Raw genomic sequence first — 25337 nt, forward strand, 5'->3', positions numbered from 1 at the left:
AGAATTTCACGTTTTTAATACAAACTCTTTCTAGTGATATGATAATTAAAAACATTATCTTTACATTGAAAATAGATTTGTCATTTTGTTTCTAAAATTAATCGTCGTAAAATGCTATATTTAAATTTTTTTTTGTGTTGTAACTTTTGCCATTAAAAGTTATAGTAAAATTCAGATTTTACTGGTGGGAATTTCAAAAATCCAGCAACGAGTTGTTTAACTTTCCCGGCAATATTTAAAACTGCGTGTATGGCGCCATCTGTTATGATATTTTATTTTAAAAACTTTTTATATATTTAAATTATATATAATAATTTAAAAATATAAAAAGTTTTTAAAATAAAATATCAAAAAGCTTAATTTTGAAAGTAGAGATGAGTTTTATAAAAAAAATTGTAAATGCTAACAACGCGTAAAATCTTCATTAAGTCCAACACTACTGGAGATATGACACACGATTCCCTTTATCTCTCCACCCGTCGACTTTTAACCACCAAAATTTAATGGCATCAATCATCCTAATACACAAACCTCCCTGCAAAATTTCAGAAATTTTCATGTATCCAACTCTGTTCTCGAGATTAGGGAAAGACTGACGGACGGACGGACAGTGAGAATTTTTAGGTCTACAGTTTTTCAAATTGTAGCCCAACCAACATCTCTCATTAAAGCATTCATACGAGTAGAAATAGATTTAAAAATTTGCAGTTTCTCAGTAGAAACGGTTCAGTAAAGTTTTAAATTTAATTACTTTATCAAGTTTTTAATGAACGAATTAAAAACATTTATTAATAAACGATTCAAAATATTTCGAGCGATTATAAACTTCATATGTTAATCACAACTATTTTTTTTTTTTCTTGTCCAGAAAATCTAATTAATTCAGGAAATAATCAGTGGGTGATGTTTTACTCACATTTAATTTATTTTGCTATAAATTCTTATAAATTATTAATTTAAAATTTCTTCTGAATTTTAATAAATATTATCTGAAGATTTAAACATTTGTACAGAAAAGTAAGCCTTATTTTCCTAAAAAGTGAGAACTTCATTAAGTTAGATTTAATATAAACGAGAATTAAAAATAATAAATTGTAAACAAATCTTACACCTCTCATCAGATTTTCACTTCTATTCCATTGAGATAAATGTTAAATTTTACAAACGTAAATACGAAGAACAAGCAGGCAAATTGATTTTGTATAGGTACAAAGAAGAAGCAGAATAGGGACAGGTGTAAGGACAGGAAATAGAACCGGAACTGAGCACGAGGCAAAGAAGAAATCATTGTATAATCACAGAATAACGGTCATAGGTTAAGAGTTGTAGCTTTAACTTACAGATAAATACATAGACATCGATGCATTCTAGGAAAAATTAATAGAAATATTCTCGAAAAATAATTATGAAGGAAAAGAATGAAACCAACATTGTTCCAATATCCATCTTTGTGTATAAAGTAAAGCGATATTAATGGAAGAACGATTATAATGAAGTTCATTGTGGTCTTAAGTGAATAACAAATTTAATATTTAAGGAAAATTTATATATTGAATAATATATCATAGTATACTCGAACGAATTATCTTATATTTTATTTTTATTGCGTATGGAAGAAAGCTGAATATTCAGTGAGACTATTTCATTTTACACTGTTTGGAATATTTGATATTGCTTGCTAAATCACAAATAATATAGTTTTGAATTTACAGAATAAGTCACTACTAATAACTGTTGGTTGACTTTATGTAAAAATTCAGCAACAAGTTGCTTAACTTTCCAGGCAACATTTAAAACTGCTTGTGTGGAGCCATCTGATATGATATTTTATTTTAAAAACCTTTTATATATTTAATTATTAAAACAGCATAAAACTTAATTCTGAGGGCAAGGATGAGTTTTATAAACAAAAATTGTAAATACTAATAACGAGTAAAATCTTCATTAAGTCCGACACTACTCGAGATGTGACAAACGACCCTCCTTTATCTCTCCACCCGCTCGACCTTTAACTACCAAAATTTAATTGCATCAATCTCCTTAATAAACAAATCTCCCTGCAAAATTTCGAAAATTTTCGACAAAAAGTACAAGAGTTGTTAAGCTTCAAACAGGGTAAACAAAACCGTGCCACCGTAGCACGCATACATATAGAAAATACCCCCGATATTTTTTGCATTTCTCGACGTTTCAATGTCCCGAGTCCAAAAATATAAAAATCTTGAGTGTCATTTTTTGACCGATCGCCATACTTTCCCTCTGTTATATATAAAGGAGCCGAGAAATTTAAAAATATGATCTGATAAGTCGTAAAATGATATAGTATTTAATATATTCATTTAAAGTTTTAACAATAAAAATATCGGTAATTAACTTTAAATCAGTTTGTTTATTTAAAAATATTAAATTTATATATAACGCTCTGTTCAAATATCTTATATGTTATAATTGGAAAAAGACTTAAATAAGGTAGGCTAAAATAATTCTAGTATAAAAAGCTTATATTGTTCTAGATCATACATTAAGTTATATTTGTTGCTGTAACTTTTTAAAATTCTGTCCCATAAATACTTTTAAATACTGAGTTTTTAATAATTATGAAGATTGATGAAGTGCAACAATATCAAAATTTAAGCAATCTCTTTATCGTCTTTATGAATAATGTATGAAATAATGTATGACTTTATGCAAAAATAATTTAAGCGTTTAATTTATTTTGTAGTAAGAAGAAATTTTTCAATGGAAAATGACTAAAACAGTTACTAATTTTATAAACAAAAAATGCTCATAAACTAATACTTTTAATTAAATTTTAAAGTAAAAGTGATTAATCAAGAAAATTTTATGCTAACAAGATACATATTAAGTTATTAAAATTATATATATTAAAATTTATAAATTAATTAAAATAATTAAATAAAATTATTAAAATATATTAAAATTTAATTACATAGTTCATTAAAATTAAGCTTATATATAAAGTACAGTACTATACTTGTATTTGCTAAATGTTAAAACTATTACTTAAATATCCTTAATATGACAGAAAATTTTATATGTAAATCTTTGTAAAATCATACAGTATGAATAAAATTCTAAAAAAATAAATTTTTAGGCCTTTCTTCATTTCAATTTGAATTCAAATTATATATATATATATATATATATATATATATTATTATATAAATATTACTATTTTCATTATGTTCGTAGATCCCAATAAAAACTACATTTGTTCAGATAAAATTCCAGTAACTCTTTAATAATTTCTAATTTAATTCTAAATTGAATTGATATTTAAAACTTAAAATTTTGAAATAAGAAATTTAAAAAATATAACATTATCATCAGTAAACATTGAAGATAGATGTATTTTGTTATTAAATGTACAGTACGTGTACGATACATAAGCGAATTCATATGAAAAATGAAGGGAGTAGATAAAAAAATATATATATACTCTAAGCTCGGTTGAATCATTTGATGGAACCATTTAGAAGAAAAATTACGGAAATATTTTTATAATTATGCAGATCGTTTATAATACGAATGACGAATTACAAAATACGAATATAAACTTCAAAAAAGTATTCAGAAAGCGTTACAAAAAAGACATCTTAATTCAGGTTGACAAGGCATAACAATATACAGTATTGCGCAAATGGCGGAAACTTTGCAAAATATCAGTTGCAACATACGTAAATATGCAAAATAACATTTACGATATTCACCTGAAAGTTATCAGAATTTAAAGGACAATTTATAACAGAGAACAATCCCACGTCTTATAAATACGCCTTATTGTATACAAAACATGTCGAAGTAATACTCTTTAGTAATTATATATAATAGCATATTTGATAAATTTAAATATGAGCATTTTGGTGTTCTTTTAAAGAAAAAATAAAAGGATTAATCTAAGCAAACAATGATACTACTGTGTTACGAAATAGTGTAATCTCGCTTTACATTATATAATAGTTCAGACAATCGTCGGTAAGATGCAGAGATGTATAACTCTAAATAAGTGCAATTATTTCGTAATAAAACCTGACTTTAAAATACTTCAAATCTTTTTCGTTGTTAAGTTAATACAAAATATATTTTAACGTTTTATTTTATTGCATGAATTAATTAATTATAATACTTGATCAAATACGTAATTTTCAATATCATTTTTTTAAAACTTTAACTTCAAAATAGTTTGATTGTTTAGTTAAAGATATGATCAATTAATTCACAGTTAACTTTTGCAATTATTAAATTAGCCGTAATTTAACTGTTAGACATATAATTATAATTGATTAAATTAGTAAACAACAACACATACACACGTGCAAGTGTTATATACAGTAATATACATACTAAAATACAGTAACAGTTTTTAATGCAGCTTCTTATTATTTTCAGGCGTGAAATTTGTGACATTTCGCATTTAAAAGTAAAATAATGATAATAATAGAGCTAATAATTAAATATAAATTTTAAAAAAGACCAATATTCACCTTAAATTTCTACTCAAAAGATACTCGATGAATACACACAACAGCATTTCCAACTTCTGTAATAAAAAAAAAAAAAAAAATCCGCAGCTGCAATTGTTATAGCAAAGGTACAGATGTTAACAGGCGTCTAACGGCTTTCTGAAATGAAATAAAAAAAAAACTATAGATATAAATTTAAATTTAAAAATATTGATTCATTAATAGACTTTAAAAAATTAATTTTTAATTAACAATAACAAAATAATGATGGACATTATCAACAATAAAACTAGCTCACCTGTTATAAAAATAAAGGGGATGTATATAATAATTCAAACCGTGAAATTACAGATCATTTATGATTATTTCTATAATGAAAACAAATTGTCCCAATTGAATTAGAATAATAGAATAGGCCTATATATTATAGAAAATGTTGTGTAGTGTATTTATTTATTATTGTATTTCTAAAGAATTTATAAAAACAATAAATATGAGTAAATATTTAAAAAAGAAACTATTCATATAAATCTATTTAAAAAATTAGGAAATATTTAAAATTATATAATTATATATAAAAATAAGAAATGTCTTTAATCATAAATACAAATAAAAAGATTAGTTTGTTCTCTTACGTTTAGTGAAAAGTTGAATAACGTGGTGCCAGCCAGCGGTAAAATTTCGAATTAAAATTCAAACGCTAGAATTCATTTTCTTAAAAAAATTTTTGAGGCTATTGTTGCATCCTTATAATTAATAATATCTACATATTAATTAAAAGAGAGTTTCAGTTTGTCCGACTTAGTTTAAGTAAACGGCTGGGGCTAAAAATATGGTTCAAGCATCAGATTAAAAGCTCTTACTCCATAGATGATGCCGCTGAAGAGAGATTTGAGAAAGGTACAGTACAATGGATCAGACATAGCGAGTCAGCGACGTGACAAATATACTGTACAATGATAAGTCTATGGGACAAACCTGTCAGGGTTCTGCGCCCTCTGTTAATTTTAACCCGAGCAATGTTTATTTTTGGTTTTTTTTTGTTTTGCAGCTTTATTATTATAAACATTGAGGTCAATAAATGTACATTTTAGTTACTAAGACCACTTTTATTATCACCCTCTCCCAACTCAACCTTATCAATTCCCCACCCCCTCAAAAGCCCGTGCAAGGCCGGGCATACGCAGCTAGTTATTATATAATTACACTATTATTAATATTTATCATTGATGTTTTGGGTAACTGGGTTGGTAATTTTCAGTTTTATCGTCCGTTTTTGGATAATGCCAGCTTTATATGCTTGTGACTCGGATAAAGCATACTTTATACATGTAAAATTCAAAATTGGTTTAATCAAAACACTTGGATAAAGCATACTCAAACCAAAATACTTGGCATTAGTTACACTACTTATATACTTACAGTTTAATTTTAATTAATTCATCTGCCATTGACAAACTATAAATAAACAAATTATGTTAATAAATTGGTTTAAATATTTAAAAAATAATTTGATTATGTCTTACCTTTTTGTGTTGTAATTTGTGTTCGTTTTATAGTTTTACAGATAAATCGAGATAATTTTAATGATTATAAAAATGTAGCCTATTGTTTTGCTGCAATTAATTTTGCTAATATTGATATATTAGCAAAATAACTAATAAAGTTACATACAAATATTAAAATTAAAAGGTATTTTCTACCAACTTTATTTTTTAAACACTAAATTAAAACCGAAAAATTTAGTTCTTAAGCGGTTGAGAATAAGGTGCAAAGTGAGAGTAAGTAGTTGGAATAAGGTGTAAAGTACTCAATTTTTAGTAAAAAATCATACAAAACAGGAGAAATTTTGTAAGATTAATGACAAATATGATAACTTTAAAATGTTTATTTCCTTAAAAAAAGCAATAAAGAGTCAAACTGTAAACTACAGACTTTTAACAAAGCAATACAGATTTTTTACATTACATAATTCTATTTCAAAACACTTCCTAATTTTTAAAAATTTGTATACTGTTTATATCGTTAAAAAATCCTGAAGTAAAAACGCACGTGATCTGATGCTCAAAAACTTTTTTCTTTATTATAGTGTGGTTTTACGATTCCTGTATAATCAAATTAAGAGCCAGTTATAATAATGTATAATATTAAGAAAACATATAAATAATTACTCACATTGCATTGGCACCTAAGAAATTCTTCATCTCTTCTACCACACTATCGTATCTAGGATCATCATATTCCGCTTCACTTCCATATGTATGAAGAGCCGAATAAGCAGATTGGTTCTGTGTAGGAGTCGGAGTAGGTGTTGGAACAGGAGGTGGAATAGGAGCAGGAACTGGTGCTCGTGGCAATGAACGTACCATACCCGTTGTTACCAAATCAGGTCTCTGTGTTGGAGTGGCAGCAGTGTAAGTAAACCCACGAACCTCGACTCCTTCTAGTGAGAAATACTGCATTAAGAAGCTATCAGAAAATAATATAAATGAGAAAATGAAACAAACCTGGTTCTAGAAATGGTCTATCCATTTTGTGCATGCAGCAACAAGATACTAAAGGAAGAATGATCACAATGACTAACGAGACAACAACCGGAAGTGTAAAAGAAAGTTGCTGATAGAGAGGTTCTTCCTCGGGTTCTGAAACATTTAAACTAATTTAAATACTCGAAATTATTATTTATTATAAATATATTTTGATCGTATAAGATCTCATGAATGCACTGATAACATTATCTGAGTAAAATTTCGGTGTGCTTCAATTAGTGGACCCATAAGTTCTAGTTATCCTTTCTTGGTTTCACTCACTATGTATTTATTTATTAGTGGTAATGTCATTTGTTCTAGTCCAACTGTGCAAGTTAAATATCTCTATATTAAGTCTCACATCTCTACAGTTAATAAGAGCATGCTCTTATAGATGGATGGAGATTGGCACTAAATTTCGCAAAGTACCTAGAAGAACTCACTATAGTATTATAAAAGAACTGCTATGGTATCGAAAGTATATATATTTTTATTTTTATTAATGGTTATCATAGAGATGTACTGATAAAAATAAATATTCAGTGACATTTACATTAATACAGCAGTGCAATGCTCTTATATGTGCCAACTTGTTTTGGCTTATAAGAATGTTTAAACGAAGACAAGTTTGGGATTTTTACGATCGAGAATTAAAATATAGTCTAAAATTTTTAAACAGTTGTTGCCCTGTATTTCAATACTATAAAAATAAATTTTTTAAAAAAATTTTAATAGCTGTTTGTAAATATTATTTAGTACTGAGTATAAGTTACATAAATTCTATATTATAAATTATTTTAGAGTTTTCTTACTTCTATTTTCTGTGAGAAAGCTGATGACTTCAGTTGGTCCACTTTCTCCAAATTCATTCTTTGCAGTCATATACAACTGATACTGAGTACCACTAGATAATCCTCCAATAGTATAATTATGATTTGGAGACGATAAAAGCCCAACCATTTGCCACTGACCGTTTGTTGGCTTTATGTGAGCGATATACCCTACATATTAACACGAATATACACATTATCAAATTATATTATATACAGAATATTTAATTAATTTATAAAAGACAAAATAGCTTTACCAGTAAGTGGAATATTTCTCTTTGAAGACCATAAAATTCGCAACTGTACAGAATATGAAGTGGTAGCCATAACAGATATTCTTGGAGTTGGTGGCGATTCTAAAACATATTTGTTTAAATATATATCTTTGAATAACGATTCGAGCTTAATAATCTGCTCATTTATGGACAAATACTTGCAAATATTATTTCTTTTGTATTAGAAAACACTTCTTACCAATATAAGACGTAGTTAAAAGAATTGGTTGCGAAGGAGGACTTAACCCAGCTCTGTTGTATGCAATGATGATTAAAGTATAAGTAGAAGTCTTCTGAAGATTGTCCAAAATGCAACGTTGAATTTCTCTACTATTATCCATTATTGCATGCTTATAAGAGTAAGTTATCTGTGATCCTTGACTAGTTCTCTTATATCCAACATAAAATCCTAACAATGGTCCGTTCCAATCTTGTTTTGGCGGAGGCTATACGTAAAAAATTGAATTTACTGTCAATTTTTTAAAAAATATTAAACAGTAACTTTAAAATTAAACCACCTTCCAAATAAGATGAGCTGACACAGTTGATTTTTCAGTAATCAAAAGATCAAAAGGAGGCGAAGCAGGCTCTAAAAAAGGAAGTATTTTAATTAAATTTCTCTTACATTTTTTTAGTTATATGTCTAAATGAATAATAAATACCTTCTTCTGAAGTAATAGCTTCAACTATTTTTGAAGGTTTACTGGAACCAACTTTATTCTCAGCAACAATTTGAAACTGATATTTAGTGTAGGGTTTCAGATGATGAATAATGACAGATGCTTGAGAACCATCAGTTTTTATTTCGGAAGTAGTAGTTTTCACTTCTAAATTTCGAAATTTATTTTATTAAACTTTCACTATTTTTAAATATTGTATTGGTTAAAATATATACCTATTTTATACAGAATAATATATCTCTGAATGGCACTGTTTCCATTATAAGGTTGTTCCCAATGTAGACGAACACTTCTACTCCAAACCAATGTAACTTTTACGTTTTGAGGCTGGCTAGGAGGTTCTGACGATTAACAGAATTTTGTAATAGCGATAAGGACAAAAATAAAATCATTGCAAACAATAGTAAGGAAATAATTTTTGCGATAATGCAATTATATAAAAGCTTTAAGAATGTTAATTAGATATAATTTTTTAAAATTATGATCGCTTTATATGAAAATCACATATAAATATATGTAATCGTATAGTCATATTTTTATTTTTAACGACAATTTTAACGAATACACCAGAAAAAAAATTAGAATTTTTATAGCTTAAATAACAGAAATAAATTATCTAATAAAATCAAAGCTAAACTACTACTGGATTTTGAAATATAAACTTTCGTTGTAACATATTTTTAACAATATTACAACTTTATTGACCAAATGTTTGACGGAAATAATGTGTATGATTTAAATCCTATAAAAGAAAATATTTATAATTTTATATCATAATAAAATTGAAATTATGAACTCACCAACAATTCCAAGTCGTACTCCCATTTGACTAGATCCGAAAGTATTATTGGCACTGCACACATATAACCCGCTATCTTCTCTGGATGTAGATTCAATATTCAATGTAGATATAAAATTTCTTTCTAATGTTGTCTGAACTATTTGTATTCTATAAAATATATTTCCATTTGTATCAAATTCGGCTATAGCAATAAGATTTTGAGGCTATAATTTATTATGCAAAAATGTATTATTATTGTTAAAATTATTTTTCTGTCACTAATTCACATGTTAATTTTATTACTTAAAACAGTATTATATACTCGATACCTTTGATTTCCTTCAGGTTTATTTCCATCTTTAGTCCAATGAATAGTCAATGGTTTGTCTCCAGTAACATTACACACCAGAACTGAATCATCACCATTTCTAACAATTTTTTGTGAAGATTCTAATTTTACAACAGGAGATACTACGTATAAAAATAAAAATGCAAGCTTAAGAATTTTAAAATACAAATATACTTCGATATTAAATTTATTTGATATAAAACAAACTAGAAATTTATTGTATACATGTTTTTATATTAATAAAATATGCTAGATAATATCTAAAATTCCACACCTTGCACTTCCACTCGAATCGTTTTTGATAATTTCTCTCCAACCCCATTTTCCACTTCACAAGTATAAAATCCTTCGTCATCTTTCTTTGCAGTGGAAGTGGTTAAAGACCCACCATCGACTATCTTCCAATGAGTTTCAGTTATTGGAGAAGATTGAGCGACATTAAAGCCTAAAAACATTGTCACCATTTACTGTATATTCATTAAAACAATAATTACGTAAAATATGAATACATTTACCTTTCGTTCTACGCCATTTTATAGTTGGAGTGGGGTAACCATTAGCTTCGCAGTGAAGGACGACACTCTTTTCTGCCATTATTGATATATCGTAAGGTTGTCGAAGCCATGAAGGAGGAACTGAAATATGAAATCATAAAACATAAATTACTAATAACAACAGGCTGAATAATATTCTTAATCTTACCTAAAACAAGAAGTTTAGTTGTATGGCTATCAGATCCGAATCTATTTGATACAACACAAGTATAATTTCCATTGTCTTCGCCCTTTACTGCTGCTATAATCAAAGAAGTTGAAAAGTCATCTTGGTGACGAATAACTAAATGCGAAGATTCCGTTAAGGGTTTTCCATTCTTGGACCATTGAAATTTCAATGGGGGATCACCTATACTGACGCTACAGAAAGCCATATATCTTTCACCTTCTCTTAAATTATTCTCGCTAACTTGTGGAACGATTTTTGGTGGAACTAAAATTTAATAAAAGAATTAAGAATTAAGAAAATTTAAAAATAAATAAATTGTACTGTATATATAATCATATTTTTCGTAATAAAATTTATGAACTGAAACTTATAAACTGAACTGAAAAACCAGATTTTTGAATTGATTAGAATTCCTATTGTTAAAAATTTCCTAAATTTACTTAGCAAAGTTTTTAAATAAAACACATTCCAACAAAATAGACAACAAGATGCTTACTAAGTTAAAAATAAAAGTAAAAAAAGCAAAAGTTTTACTTTTACTTTTTAAATGAAATTTGAACAATCCAGCAACGACTTGCTTAACTTTACCGGCAACATTTAAAACTGCGCGTGTGGCGCCATCTGTTATGATATTTTAGTAAACAAATTTTTATATTTTTAACTATTATAAAATGGCAAAAGGCTTAATTTTGAGGGGAGAGACGGGTTTTATAAATAATTATAAATGCTAATAACGTGTAAAATCTTCATTAACTTCGACTCTACTGGAGACCCCCTTTATCTCCCCCGCCTCAACCTTTAACCATCAAACTTTAATAACACCAATCTACCTAATAAACAAACCACTCTGCAAAATTTCAAAAATTTTCGACAAAAATCACAGGAGTTATTAAGCACAGGAGCTTCATTAAGCTTCAAAGAGGATGGACAACATCGTGCCCCCCACACAATAACGACCATACACGCAGAGAAAACTCTCAAAATTTTTTGAACTTCTGGGCGTTTCAAGATGTCCTGAGTCCAAAAATGTAAAAATCCTGGGAATCATTTGTTGACCGATCGCCGCTAAGTTATGTACTGAAAAATATATTCTCTCCAACTCAAATTAATAGTGGCTTGCTCCAGTACATCATACTTTTCCTTTAACAATAGAGTCGTGCCAGTCATCTATCTAACATCTTTCAGAGGAAAACTTTTGATTTGAAATAACATGACTTTCAGAAGTTTATATACAGTTAATTGGGGCCTCCTGCCCATAAGCTTTTCATATTTGGTCACGTGTTTCATCTATCTAATTTCGTTCTTGAGATTAAAGAAAGACAAACGGACGGTCGTCAGTGGGCTTTTATAGATCTACAAATTTTCAAGTTGCAGCCCAACTAATAACATTTTAATGTTAAAACACACAAAACATAAAATTAGTTTTTTTAATACTTAGAACATTAGTTTGACCTCAATAAACTTATAATTTTAATATTATACGTAAAAAAGTACTATATTTTATTATATTATCGTTCAAACTCAGCACTTCATTAGTTCACAATTTTGTTTATTCAGCGGAATAATAAAATTATTATAATTATTTTTGCGATTCTTTAAACTTACAATGTAACGAAGAAAGTATTTTAAAAAATTTTTTCATGTTTATTTCATTAATGCAATTAAACATAGGCCTATATTTTTTATTATAATCTCTTATTTTTTTCTTTAAATTTATAGACCAATTTTCGTAGTTTAATGTGTCAAAATAATAATAATATATTACAATAATATTTATTAATATAATATAATAAATAATATAAATGTTTGAATGATTTATGCTTTACTTTAATGTATAAACAAAACAACATTATAATTCTTTTATGTTAAAAAACATAATTTTCTCCATTCTATTAAAGGCTTCATTTGAATCTTAAATGATGAAGCCTTTAATAAAATGAAGAAAGTATTTTTTTTTTTTTTTTTAAATATTAAGCTTATGTTTTCTGTTTATACATTAAGTTATACTTCACAACGTCAACATTCCACGTATTTAACTATGCTTAAAAATGTATAAATCGTATTTTAAATTTAAAAAGTTTTATATTTAAACAATTTTTTTTTTTTGTTGAATTTTGTTATATTTTAAATTTATATTAAAAGTAATTATTTTTCTTAATTTTTAATTTTTAAATATAAGTATTAAAGAGATTTTTATAAATAATCGATTCCATTTTTTTAAATACATTTTATTATTCTAGAAAGCCAAAATGGCGACTGAGTTATATATTTTAAGTTCACTTACCTTCCATATAAACTATATGAAATGTAGAAGAAATCCATAAAATGACGTAATAATAACAACTGCATTTAAAACTTCTTCCTGTTGTTATTAACATAGCCTTGAATCTGTCAGGAGATTAACAACGAAGGGAAGGTTTTCCTGTCTTGCTTTCTCTTCTCTGCAGTGAAGCCGAACTTTCCTACTCTTTACTCTGCATATAGCATTAGTTATAATTATTATAGTTTCGATCATGTAACATTTACCTCATATTAGCCAAAATGGAAGTATCGTATTTCATAAATAACTAAATTTTCACAGAATTGACTGTATGACTCCATTCGACATCTCGCTTTTCGATAGATGAACTCGTCACAAACAATACTGATGCAGTTCATTGATTAGAGCGACACGGCGTGGGAAGAGAACAAACTAAATCTTCTAAGCTATATTTTATATTTAAATACTTAAATTAATCGAAAGCTATGATTTAAAATGTTATTTTATAATTAAAATTAATTTCTATTATAATATAACTAGTATATTTGGTATAATATAAAATTATTTAATGTCCACGAAGTTAATGCTTATAAACATTAGACAAAATGATAATAAATCATGTTTAATATGTTTAGATTGGAATTTTAAATATCAAAACAATGAAGTAAATACAGAACATATAAAAGATTATAATAATAAAGTTTAAAAACTTATTTTAAAATATTGAATTTTATTTTTTAATTATATTAAAATTATATTGTAATCGAGTAAAAGGGATAAGAAAAAATAATAACTATTAAAAATTTTATTTCATAAAAACAATAAATAATATTTAATACAAGATGTGGATTTTAACATATGCACACATTTTCTAAGTCATAGAAACTATTGAGACATTGAACATCTCGTATTCCAGCATTCGCTTATTATTTGAATAGACAATTTTTTTAAGGTAAAAAGATCTCAAAATCATGAAATGTACATAAAAATTTCTTCTTCAGATTCTGTTTATAAAGTTGTTTTGCGATTCCTGAAATAACATAGCTTAGTAAATATCGATAAATTATAATATAATTAAAAATGGACAATAAACTCACATGGCGTTGGCACCTAAGAAATTCTTCATTTCTTCCACCACGCTATCATATCTAGGATCGTCATATTCTGCTTCACTTCCATATGTATGAAGAGCAGAATAAGTGGACTGATTCTGCACAGGTGTAGATACTGGAATGGGTACAGGAGGTGGAATTGGAGCGCGTGGTAATGAACGCACCATTGTGTGGTCTGCAGTGACTAGATCGGGTCTCTGTGTTGGAGTTGCTGCAGTGTAGGTGAATCCACGTGCCTCAACTCCTTCTAGGAAAGAACGATCATTTTATAAACATATCATTTAATAAGGAATAGAAGAAAAGATTCCAACCTGGTTCTAGAAACGGTCTATCCAATTTATGCATACAACAACATGATACTAAAGGCAGAACGATTACAATAACCAATGACACGACAACAGGAAGTGTAAAGGACAATTGCTGATAAAGAGGTTCTTCTTCGTTTCCTACATAAATTTTTAAGAATTACGGTAATTTAAAATTATACGTAAAAGCTATCTTTTTATTTTATTGCATTAAATCTTTTCATTATCATTATCATATTATCATATCTTATAACAACATAAATTACAATTGTTGTTATTAACCGGAATTTCTTTATCATCTATACATATATAAATTTATATTCTGTTATTATTCGAAGTTTTTTCAGTTGTTATTTATCTTCTTACAATGTTCTAATTGTAGTTCTATTAGGATTTAAAGCTAGTTAATTAATTTTTTAATTATCTTACATCAATTTATTCAATTTTAAAAACGTAACACTCCTATAATCATTTTATAATTATATAAATGAATCCTAATTTACGATGAAATTATTTATCAAATTCTGAATTTCAGTTGGATTCCTATTAAACAGATGCATTAAATTTTTATTCACAGCAGCTCGTCTATTGAATGTGGCATTCAATATTTGTATTACACTGATTCGTATATTTAAATTGTTTTATTACAATATTTACTAATACTATTACAATAAATTACAATATTAAACTAATTTATAACAATATAAAGATAAGATAGCAGTTAATTGTGAATATATTAAATGTAAACTTAAACCTAGCTTGCTGATTTGTAACAGTTACGAAGATTTAATTATTATTTATTTTTTGTTATAAGTAATCAGCTTTTACATGTATTCATGTAGAATACATTAATAGTAAATGATTTTTTTAAACTCCAGTATTTTCCTGATAAATAAATTGTGTATTCTAATTTTACACTTTTAAGACTCGAAAGACAAAAAAAAAAAAATTTGGTGCCAGTTCCAAAGGAACCCGATGGCTTAAATAAATTAAATACTTTTTCCTAAATATTTTGTGCTGAAATGGAAGTGCTTCATATATGCCGTAAAGTACGGTAAATATTATAATAACAATGCTTAAGCTTTCCGCATACTATATCGAATCTGAACCATTTTTATGAACGAAAATAAAGGATCGGAAGTTTTATTAGTTATAATTTCTGTTTAGAATTTCATAGGAAAGTCCAATCCGATCCTAATTAGATGCGGGATTTATTTAAAAGATTATTAAACAATTCCAACCGTTTCGATCCCATCTGATTCGATGCAGTGTGCGTCAAGCTTTATTACTACTTAGTACATTATGAACTGTTACACAACATAAAAACGCAAATCATTGCTTATACAATAGCAATTTTATACTGATAAAAAATTGATAAAATAATTTATTTAAAATCTTACTTTTGTTTGCTGTAAGAAAACTGAGAACTTCAGTAGGTCCACTCTCACCATATTCATTCTTCGCAGTTAAGTACATTTGGTATTGAACTCCACTTGCCAATCCTCCAATGGTATAGTTATTATTTGGTGAAGGTAGGAGTCCAACCATCTGCCATTGACCATTAGTGGGTTTTATATGAGCAACATATCCTAAAATATACAAATATTTTTAAGTGAAAAACATAAAATATACATTGCATTACTATTTCATTAATAAATATATTTCATTAAATTGGATTTATAAAAAAAAAACTAGTAATTGATGTACTGTACTTCTCTTTTTTACCTATTTAAACTTGCTTATATAGACATACATTATTTATCAGTTAACAGTCGAAATTTTAATAATAAATTGATCAAATTCAAATTCTACAGAAATGTTAAATTTATAATGTAAGTTAAGATCGTAAAATGAATACCAGTTAAAGGAATATTTCTTTTTGAGCTCCATAAAATTCTTATCGTCACAGAATTTGGATCACTAATTAAAACAGAGATTCGAGGTGTTGGAGGAGATTCTTGAAAGCAAAATTCAATGTTATAATTCTCAATAAAAATAAGTTAATTTTAATTTAAATTCGAAAAAAATCTCACCAACGTAGGAAGTTGTAACAAGAATTGGTTCTGAAGGAGGACCTAATCCTGCTCTATTATATGCAATGACATTTACAGTGTAAGTTGAAGTCTTGTGAAGATTGTCTAAAATGGTTTTCTGTGTTTCGTGCCTATGATCTATTTTCACATTTTTGTATGAGTAAGGTACTTGAGAACCTTGACTAGTCTTTTTGTAACCAATGTAGAAACCTATCAATGGTCCATTCCATTGATGCTTAGGTGGTGACTAAAATATATAAAATTTATTTAAAATATCTTACGAAGTAAGTCATAAAAATCAAATTAAATATACCTTCCAAATGAGATGTGATGTTGTAGCAGATTTTTCGGTCACTTGAAGATCATAAGGTGGAGATAGAGGTTCTGTAAAATACAATAAGAATTTGACTTTAAAAAATTTGATTTTTATTTTTTAAAATAGCTTTTAGATGATTGATATTATAATTGCTTAGAATAATAATTAAAACAAATAATAATTTTAATCATTTTAAAAGTTTTTGCAACTTAACATCAGAAAAACAGACTACTTTAATGCAAATAAATTCTTTTACTGAGTTAAGCATCTTTAGGATTTCTTTTTCTTAACAAACACTAATTTCTAATAAATAAAAAATAACCTTACATATTCTTAAAATATTAATAATATTTAAAATATTTATCCTAAAATATTAATAATATTTGTTACAATGCAATAAGGATTTTCATGCGAGCGCAGTGGTATCCAAATGCAGCAAATCAATTTAGCCATTAAGATATTTTTGTGCAGCCATCAGACAAACAAATATTAAAATTATTATTAATTAAATTTCTACATTTATATTGATTAATATACAATAAAATATCATATGATAAAAATCGGCTTTATAAAAACGAAATTCAGAATAATTGTATGTGACATAAATGTTCATTTAGAATACCGCAGTTTTAATAAGACGCTTGATTTATTTTAAACGACGACAGAGATTTGCCAAATTTCCTCCATTTTTTATGTCGTAGAGGATGCCAACACATGCTTTAGACTCAAGAACTCAAGAACACTTAGTTTATTGAGTACATGAAATATCAACGTTATAGAAGCCAATCAAATTAAGTAAAATCACAAGCCGAATGGCCGAGGTGGCAAAGGCATCAGGCCCTCGATCTGGAAGACTCTGAATCAAATACGAACAAATTTTTAATGGAGGGTCATCTCGGATATGTTGGTCTAGACATCCCCACAATTCAGCCTTCTCACTGTGAGCCTGACCGAATCCACTATAGGTATGGAAAAAGACCCTCTTAGTGTCCAGAAGGCTGAAAGAAGTAAAAAAATATGACATTTAAATATGAAAAAAAATCGGAGTTTAAAAATGGCGATTTTTCCATTCAACTATATTGCACTCAGCTTTAGGTTTTACTTCCAATCATTATATTCATATCATTATTTTATTTACTTACAGGGACTATCCACAGATGCATAGGCGCGTGGTCTGGCAGCGGCATATGAGTTCAAATGCTCATAACTTCTGATAAGTGTGTCTTTCGAAAAAATGTTTTAGATAAAAGTCTTTCTGTTTTTGATGTAGAATCATAATATGCAATAAAAACGGGGTTCTTATTTAAGAAAATGAAATTTAATCATGGATGCATGATGAAACCGATAGCCCCATTTTGTGGCTTCCTTGAAATCTAACATTTTTGGTTCAATGATTTATTTCTAGAATGAATAATTTTCGAGTTATTCCAATGGATTGATTAAAATTATAACATTTTGAATAGTACAGCAGCAAAGTTCATATCAATGCTGCAATTTTAGGTGAAGATCTAGGAACTTAAAGCTCATAGGTTTTCGGCTGACATTGTTATTCAAACTCTGCTATTACAGGGTTTACAATTTGCACACCATATCATTTCAACATGATAACGCTTCACCGTACAACACTCATGCAGTGTAAGATTGAATAAGCTAAACACCAATTTCGGACAGCAGTGGATGGTCGGTACAAACCAGTAAACTGACCACCAAGATCTCCAGACTAACGTTTAGTCGCGTTCCTGAGTTTTAGGTTTAGTTGTTATGCATGTGCAAAATTAGGATGACGAACTGAAACTACGCTATCCCACAAGTTATATCCACAGATTTTTCCTGCGGAGCAATCTGAAGTCGAAGATTTACAGCCATTCAATGTATATGATGTGGAACAACGTATTCTGGATGCATGTTGATAGTGCAGAAAGCTATTATCGAAAAGATACAGGCGTGCAAAGCTGCAAAAGGCAGTCTTTTGAGAATGTGTAATAAATGGCATATGCAAACATCTATAGTGTTTTGTGTGTTTTATTTAACGGCATTTGATAGCTTCTATTAAATTAGATTATTTGCATAACGTATCGATGCTAAACTAAACCTAACCGCACGTTCAATCACTTTCGCATTGCATTTATGTTATGTAGTGATGTATTAATATTCCTTACGTGTTATGCAATAAAGCATTCATTTCTCATATTTGACAGCCTATTCCGGGATCCCACTTGATATTTCGGAATACATTAAAAGGTAAATAGTATAGTGAGCATTCTTTTATTTTGATACTTGACAAGGATGCCTATTTTCTTTACAGGTTGAGATTACAACAGCGCTTTTCGATAGACGGGCTAGAGGTAGCAGAAATTCGCACCATCGTTTAACACATGCCCAACGTAGGGAAGAAAGTCTATAGTAATTATCTGTTAGCTTTTGAAATAATTGGCCGGGAAGAGCTTTTTACCATCCCGTATATAAAATATGATTAAAAATTATGTAAAATTCATTATATAAATCTTGATGATAATCGGAATTACCTTCTTCTGTCGTGACAGTTTCAGCCAATTTCGAGGGTTTACTCGATCCGACGTCATTAACAGCAATTATATGAAACTGATATTTAGTGTACGGTTTCAGGCGAAGTATAATAATAGATGTTTGAGAACCATCAATTTTCATTTCGGAAGGATTAGTGCTTTCTTCTGAAATAAAGATTTTTAAAAATTATAATCATAATCAAATTAATATCGTTTCCTTATAATTCAAATACCTTTCTTGTAACGGATAATATATTTTTGAATTATGCTGTTTCCATTATAGGGATGCTTCCAATTCAGACGAACGCTCCTACTCCAGACTGATTTGATCGTTAACTCTTGTGGTTGGCTGGGTGGTTCTATCAGAAAATTTTATAAAGATTAATTTTGCCAGACAATATAATAACAAAGCCTAAATTCAAGATATTTACCAACTATTCCAAGTCGAACTCCCATCTGATTATATCCAAAAGTATTATTGGCACTACACACATACAATCCGCTATCTTCTCTGAATGTTGATTCAATATTCAAGGTGGAAATAAAACTTCGTTCTAATATAGTTTCTACTATTTGTATCCTTAAAAAAATCACATTTTTAATAAAATGTCATAATATCCGCTTAACTATATTATTATAATTTTTTTCTGTTACCTTTGATTGTCCGCAAGTTTATTTCCATCTTTGGACCAATAAATGTTTAGAGGTTTGTCTCCGGTAATATTGCATATAAGTTCAGAGTTGTCGCCATTTCTGACCACTTTTTGTGTAGAATCTAGTTTTACAAAAGGAGGAACTGTATAAAAATAAAAATTGAATTGTTAATATTATTTATCATTTTATATTTACAGTATCAGCATAAAATGAATAAACACTACAAATTATAAAAAATCTGTAATGTAAAGTTTTAATTTTATATTAATATTTGCTAAATTTATTTTCTAAATCAATGTTTTCCGAACTTTTAAACTGTCCTTATTTTCAAATTTATGTAGAATACATTAAAGCGCATCTTTGTTTTAAAATATATTTTAAAATATAAGATAAAAAGATTTTTAGGCACATTATTTTGTATGCTGAAATCTGGTTACAGTCTATATCAATACAAAGATATTTAAAAAATCTTGAATATTTAATCGAACTTGATCCGAATATACACACAAAAACATATTATAAAATTACGAAAATCAGCTTAAATCTCTGAAAACTTAATGAATTTAATATCCTGAGCATTTTAGGTTTATCAAATATAATTTAAAATATCTGAGATGTAATAACACTGATTTAATTATTGACAAAACTGAAAAGTCTGATAATATGAATAACTAATTTAATAAATCATTGTTGTATTTCATTTACCTTGCACTTCCACTCGGACAGTTTTTGTTAAGTTCTTTCCAATTCCATTTGAAATCTCGCAAGTATAAAAGCCTTCATCTTCCTTCTTGGCAGCTGAAGTACTCAAGGTACCAGTATTAATAATCTTCCAATGATTTTCGGTAACTGGAGAGGACTGTGAAACGCTAAAACCTTGTGGTACAATAAACAAATACTATCTTAATATATTTGTAAATTAAATTGGTATAAAAAGTTTGCTTAGTTTAACTTTAAACTCTTAAGTTAATGATAAAGTTAAAAAATCGTACATAGTAGTTGTCATAACTACTATGACATGAGTTTCTCTTACAATTTATATTTATGATAGCATAAGAAAAACTTATCAGTTGAGCGTATAAAAACTTTCTTGATACTTTCGAATGATGAAACAGAATAAAAAAAACTTATGTAGATGATATAAATTAAAAAATAACTAAAGTCGTCAGTCTAATCCGGGCGGACGAAAAACTCCAGAAATTTTTCGGGTGTGGTCTGTCCTGGATATGACCTTCCAGTCCTCATCAGCCGTCCCATTATGGGCCAGCCAAACACACACTCAATGTATTTGATTCAAAAAGGGGCTCTTAGTGCCCACATACAGAAGAAAAATATCTAACTATCCTTATATTTAGACATAGACATACCCCATACAAAAACATATACAGTATATATATAAAACATTCAAAAACATATATCTTAATCAAGTAATAGGTCTATGCATAAATACATAAATAAAGAAATATTGATACATATTTATAAAACTTACTATTCATATCATAAATTAAAATATTATTCGTAAATATTTTGTAATATTATATTAACAATTTATTTATTAATAATTATAACTAGCAAGTGTCAAACATTATCTTTTTAGTTACTGAAATTCAATGAAAAATAAGTTTTATATAGGCCTTAAATAAATTATTTTCCCTCATTGTAATCTATGTATTGATATAAGCAAATTAACTCAATTTTTTGTCAGCTGGTTGGCATTTACTTCATTTGCTTCAAAATTATTAAAATGATTATTATTCAATAATAATACAGAAAATGTTTTTAGAGTAAACTTACATGTAGCCTATTAAATATAGTAAATACAGATATACTTAACATCATATTATAAAGTAATTATTAATTTCCCAATTAATTTTTGACCATCAAATAAATCAAATAAAATAATAAATACTTTCACTATAATACTTCTCATCCAATATTGGTAATTAATTAATTATATTAGAGTTGCTTATGTTATATACTATAAACATCTATTCAATTAAATATTGCTGAGAGATTTAACTTAAATTGTAATATTTATTAGACGAAAAGATATAACATTTGAAGCTGATCGACATATAATAGCATTCAGTTTTAAATAATTTTTATTGACGCTTGAATTTAGAATTTTTTAGATAATTTAAATTAATTTCATTATAGTGAATATTAGCAAGTTATCTGAATATTTTTATTATAAAATAAAACCGTTACCTTTAGTTCTTCTCCATTTTGGGATTGGAACGGGATATCCATCAGCTTGACAGTCAAGAATTAATTTATTTCCTGCCTTGACTGAAACATCATATGGTTGACGAACCCAAGAAGGAGGCACTGAAATTGATAATTATTATAAACAACATTCTGCACAATTATTATAAATAATATCTTTTTTACAATTTTATAAAATTTTCAAACTTACCTGATACCAACAGCTTGGTAGTGAAGCTATCTGAACCGAATTTGTTTGATACCATACAAGTGTAATTTCCCTGTCTGTACCTTTAACAGCAGCAATGATTAAACTAGTTGAAAAATCTCCTTGGCGATGAATTACTACATGAGATGATTCCATCAAGGATTTTCCATTCATAGACCATTGGAAAGTTAAGGGCGGATCTCCTGCTCTGACTCCACATAAAGCTATGAATCTGTCACCTTCTCTCAGAGTATCTTCTCCAATTTGTGGAACAATTTTCGGCGGAACTATATTAAAAATACCAAAAATATAAACTAAAACTATTCAATTATTCGTAAGAAGCTACAAATTAAAAAATACTGTATTTAAATTTTAATAAATTAATATTTATTATACAGGGTGTCCTTGAATTTAGGCAAAGGGCATGCATTATAAATTTTATTTTAACAGCATTTAAACGTATAGAAACATATAGATGCCAAAAGTGATGTCTATGTTCATCTATGCACTTTTGAGTACGTAATCATATTCAAAGTGATCTTACGTAAAATACCGATGTCTTAATGCTTCTGCTAATGCTTTCCTTCAGTTTGCATAAAATCCTGGAATGCCAGAATTATCCTTTCTCTTTTAAATAACCCCTATAATATTTACATCACTAATGTTTCTAAAAACCGCTAAAAATTTACATTATTAGTGTTTTATCATCTCAGTTCTCCCGATTTTAAGTGAGACACCCTGTATATTTTATAATAATTGTTTATATTGAATATAATATGTTTCCAAATGTTTATGTGTATAATAATATAGTTATAAAATTATTTATTTTAAATAATTTACATTTAATACAGAACAAATGTAAATTATCCTGATAAATTATATATATATAATGAAAGTATCTAAATTTATATATAATATGAGGTTCTAGTTTAATGTAAATAAAAATATAAAAAGTTCTCTGGTAAAAAATATTAATAATTAGTAACCAACATTCTTAAGCAGAATTCGTATAATTTTTGCATATAAATTCTAGACTAGAATAACAAAATCATTGAAAAATGTAGAAGTCATTTAGATTTAGACTGGTACTTCAATCAAAATTCTTCATAATTTAATATGTTTAATAACAAAAGAAAGAATTTTTATATTTTAATGTAATAATAATAATAATGATTATTCAAAATATGTGGCAAATTATACTAAATTAAAATAATTTTAGCAAATATAAATGAAATTATATCGATATCTGCTTAAATTCTTAATTTGAATTTATAATTAAATAAAATAAGAATAATTATTTTAAATTTTAAAATGTAATATTAATTTTTATTTAATAAAAATTTACATAATTATAGAAACGATATAAAATTTAATTCATATTTCACTTTAAACTTCATTATTTTTATATCATTTTTTATAAATCCAATACATTTTAAATACCGACTTTGTCAAATTCATAAATGAAATAAAAACAACGAATAACTCCAATACAGTTTAATGTTAATTTATTTTCGTTTTTCATATTTTTATATACGGAAAACGAAAACAAATCAATGAACTTCCTTCCCTAACCATTTAAAAAGCATCATGGCGGATAACAACATGGAAAATTAGATACTTACCTCCCATAAAAACGACGGAAATAAAAATGGAAATCCACAAAATATAACATTTATAAGTACAGCTGTAAATCAGTCCCATAATGGCACACTTCATCTAAAAATGAATCGGAAGATCACAAGGTACTAAATTCATTGCAGAACTTTTGTTCACTACAGTGAAGCCCAACATCCATTTTCTTCTATTTTCGCTCCTCTCTGTTTCACGTCAGATGTAATTCATTGCAACACAGAATTATTTAAACGTTTAGATATTCCTGAAATAAACAATAATTCGCTTAAATTATAAAAAGTAAATAGAATAAGAATATCATGGTAATTCCTCACTTTGCTTTCGTGTACTGTACATTAACTCAACACACAATACTGATGCAGTCAAATGAATAGAGCGACACACTGTGAGTAAATTCAGAATTAATTTCACATGCATAAAATACTTTTTTTTTAGCAATAAAATTAAAAATTCAATTTTCGGTGATTTTCTGAAATCATATATTTAAAATTTCTAAATAAGCATTTTAAATTTTAATAGCTAAAATCTTATATTGTTTATTTAATAGCTGCATTTTAATAATTTAAAATATAACTTACATGCCAGTGTAATTTTTAATTCTTTGCACTGTTTATGTGAAATATAATGCTATATATTCTGTTAAATATAAATATTTTAGAATTATGATATTTAAAATAAATTTTAAAAAATTAATTACAGTACTGTATTTACGTACTGTACTGTGACAACGAATCCACACACCTTCTAGGACATAAACATCGTTGAATGAATAAACATAATAAACAAAATATTGAACTGAAGCATTTACTCACCTGGTTCCAGAAGCGGTCTGTCTAATTTATGCAGGCAACAACATGACACCAATGGAAGAATAATCACAATGACTAACGAGACGACAACAGATAAAGGAAAGCTGTTGATAAAGGGGTTCATCGTAGTTTTCTAAAATAATACGAGTAATTATCAAATACAATTGATATGCAAGTTGTGTTAATATTAGAGAACTCATTTCTATTTTAATGTTTTAAGGATATTTTTTTTTTTTACTTGTTATGATTTTTTTAAATAATAAATTTGATGTAATAAAATAAATTATAAACAATTATAAATATATATAAACTGGATAATTATAAAACTATAAGCGTAATTATACTCGTGTACGTCTGAAATTGTAAAATAAAAGCAGAAATTATATGCACAGAATTTTTATTTAACGAAAGAATTTGTAGGAAAGGAAATAAAACGAGCAATTATTTATTGTGACATCGTCATAATGCCGGGCTGTAATTTTCAATCATATTTTTAATTTATTTAATTTAAAATATATGCCCTTCACCCCAAATTAGTAGTGGCTTGCCGGTGTACATCATACTTTTCATTTAGCAATAGAATCGCGCCCGTCATCTATCTAACAATTTTATGAGAAATTTTTGAATT

The 25337-nt window shown here is 27.3% G+C and overlaps 1 protein-coding gene and 1 pseudogene across 2 annotated transcripts; both read right to left on the reverse strand.

The window, feature by feature from the left end:
- Positions 1-6357: 6357 nt before the first annotated feature.
- On the reverse strand, positions 6358-13349 carry LOC136986383 (cell adhesion molecule Dscam2-like). Of its 2 annotated transcripts, none has more exons than XM_067283910.1 (15): positions 12935-13349; positions 10630-10914; positions 10443-10562; positions 10202-10372; positions 9908-10049; positions 9598-9746; positions 9013-9138; positions 8780-8944; positions 8636-8706; positions 8317-8563; positions 8100-8198; positions 7825-8013; positions 6992-7126; positions 6660-6924; positions 6358-6589 (listed from the first exon to the last, which is right to left on the reverse strand). In XM_067283910.1, exons 1-15 carry the CDS (start codon positions 13026-13028, stop codon positions 6568-6570), a joined length of 2280 nt encoding a protein of 759 aa, XP_067140011.1. In that variant the 5' UTR covers positions 13029-13349; the 3' UTR covers positions 6358-6567. The 2 variants fall into 2 exon arrangements, with proteins under 2 accessions (XP_067140011.1, XP_067140010.1); XM_067283909.1 differs by having other exon boundaries at positions 6660-6927.
- A 351-nt stretch (positions 13350-13700) lies between these two features.
- Positions 13701-24255, reverse strand: LOC136986313 (cell adhesion molecule Dscam1-like; annotated as a pseudogene).
- Between the last annotated feature and the right edge of the window lie 1082 nt (positions 24256-25337).

This window comes from Centruroides vittatus, unplaced genomic scaffold, assembly GCF_030686945.1.
Source record: "Centruroides vittatus isolate TY-2023 unplaced genomic scaffold, ASM3068694v2 scaffold_1015, whole genome shotgun sequence".
In the NCBI taxonomy this organism is placed as follows: Eukaryota; Metazoa; Arthropoda; class Arachnida; order Scorpiones; family Buthidae; genus Centruroides; species Centruroides vittatus.

Bases quoted from the DNA above. Each gene is read 5' to 3' on its own strand.
- LOC136986383 (XM_067283909.1), bottom strand. From the start codon at position 13,028: ATGTTAATAACAACAGGAAGAAGTTTTAAATGCAGTTGTTATTATTAC. The intron at 8,564-8,635 runs GTGGTTTAATTT...TTTTACGTATAG, and splicing joins CAGCTCATCTTATTTGGAAG to CCTCCGCCAAAACAAGATTG. The intron at 6,590-6,659 runs GTGAGTAATTAT...TTGATTATACAG, and splicing joins TTCTTAGGTGCCAATGCAAT to GAATCGTAAAACCACACTAT.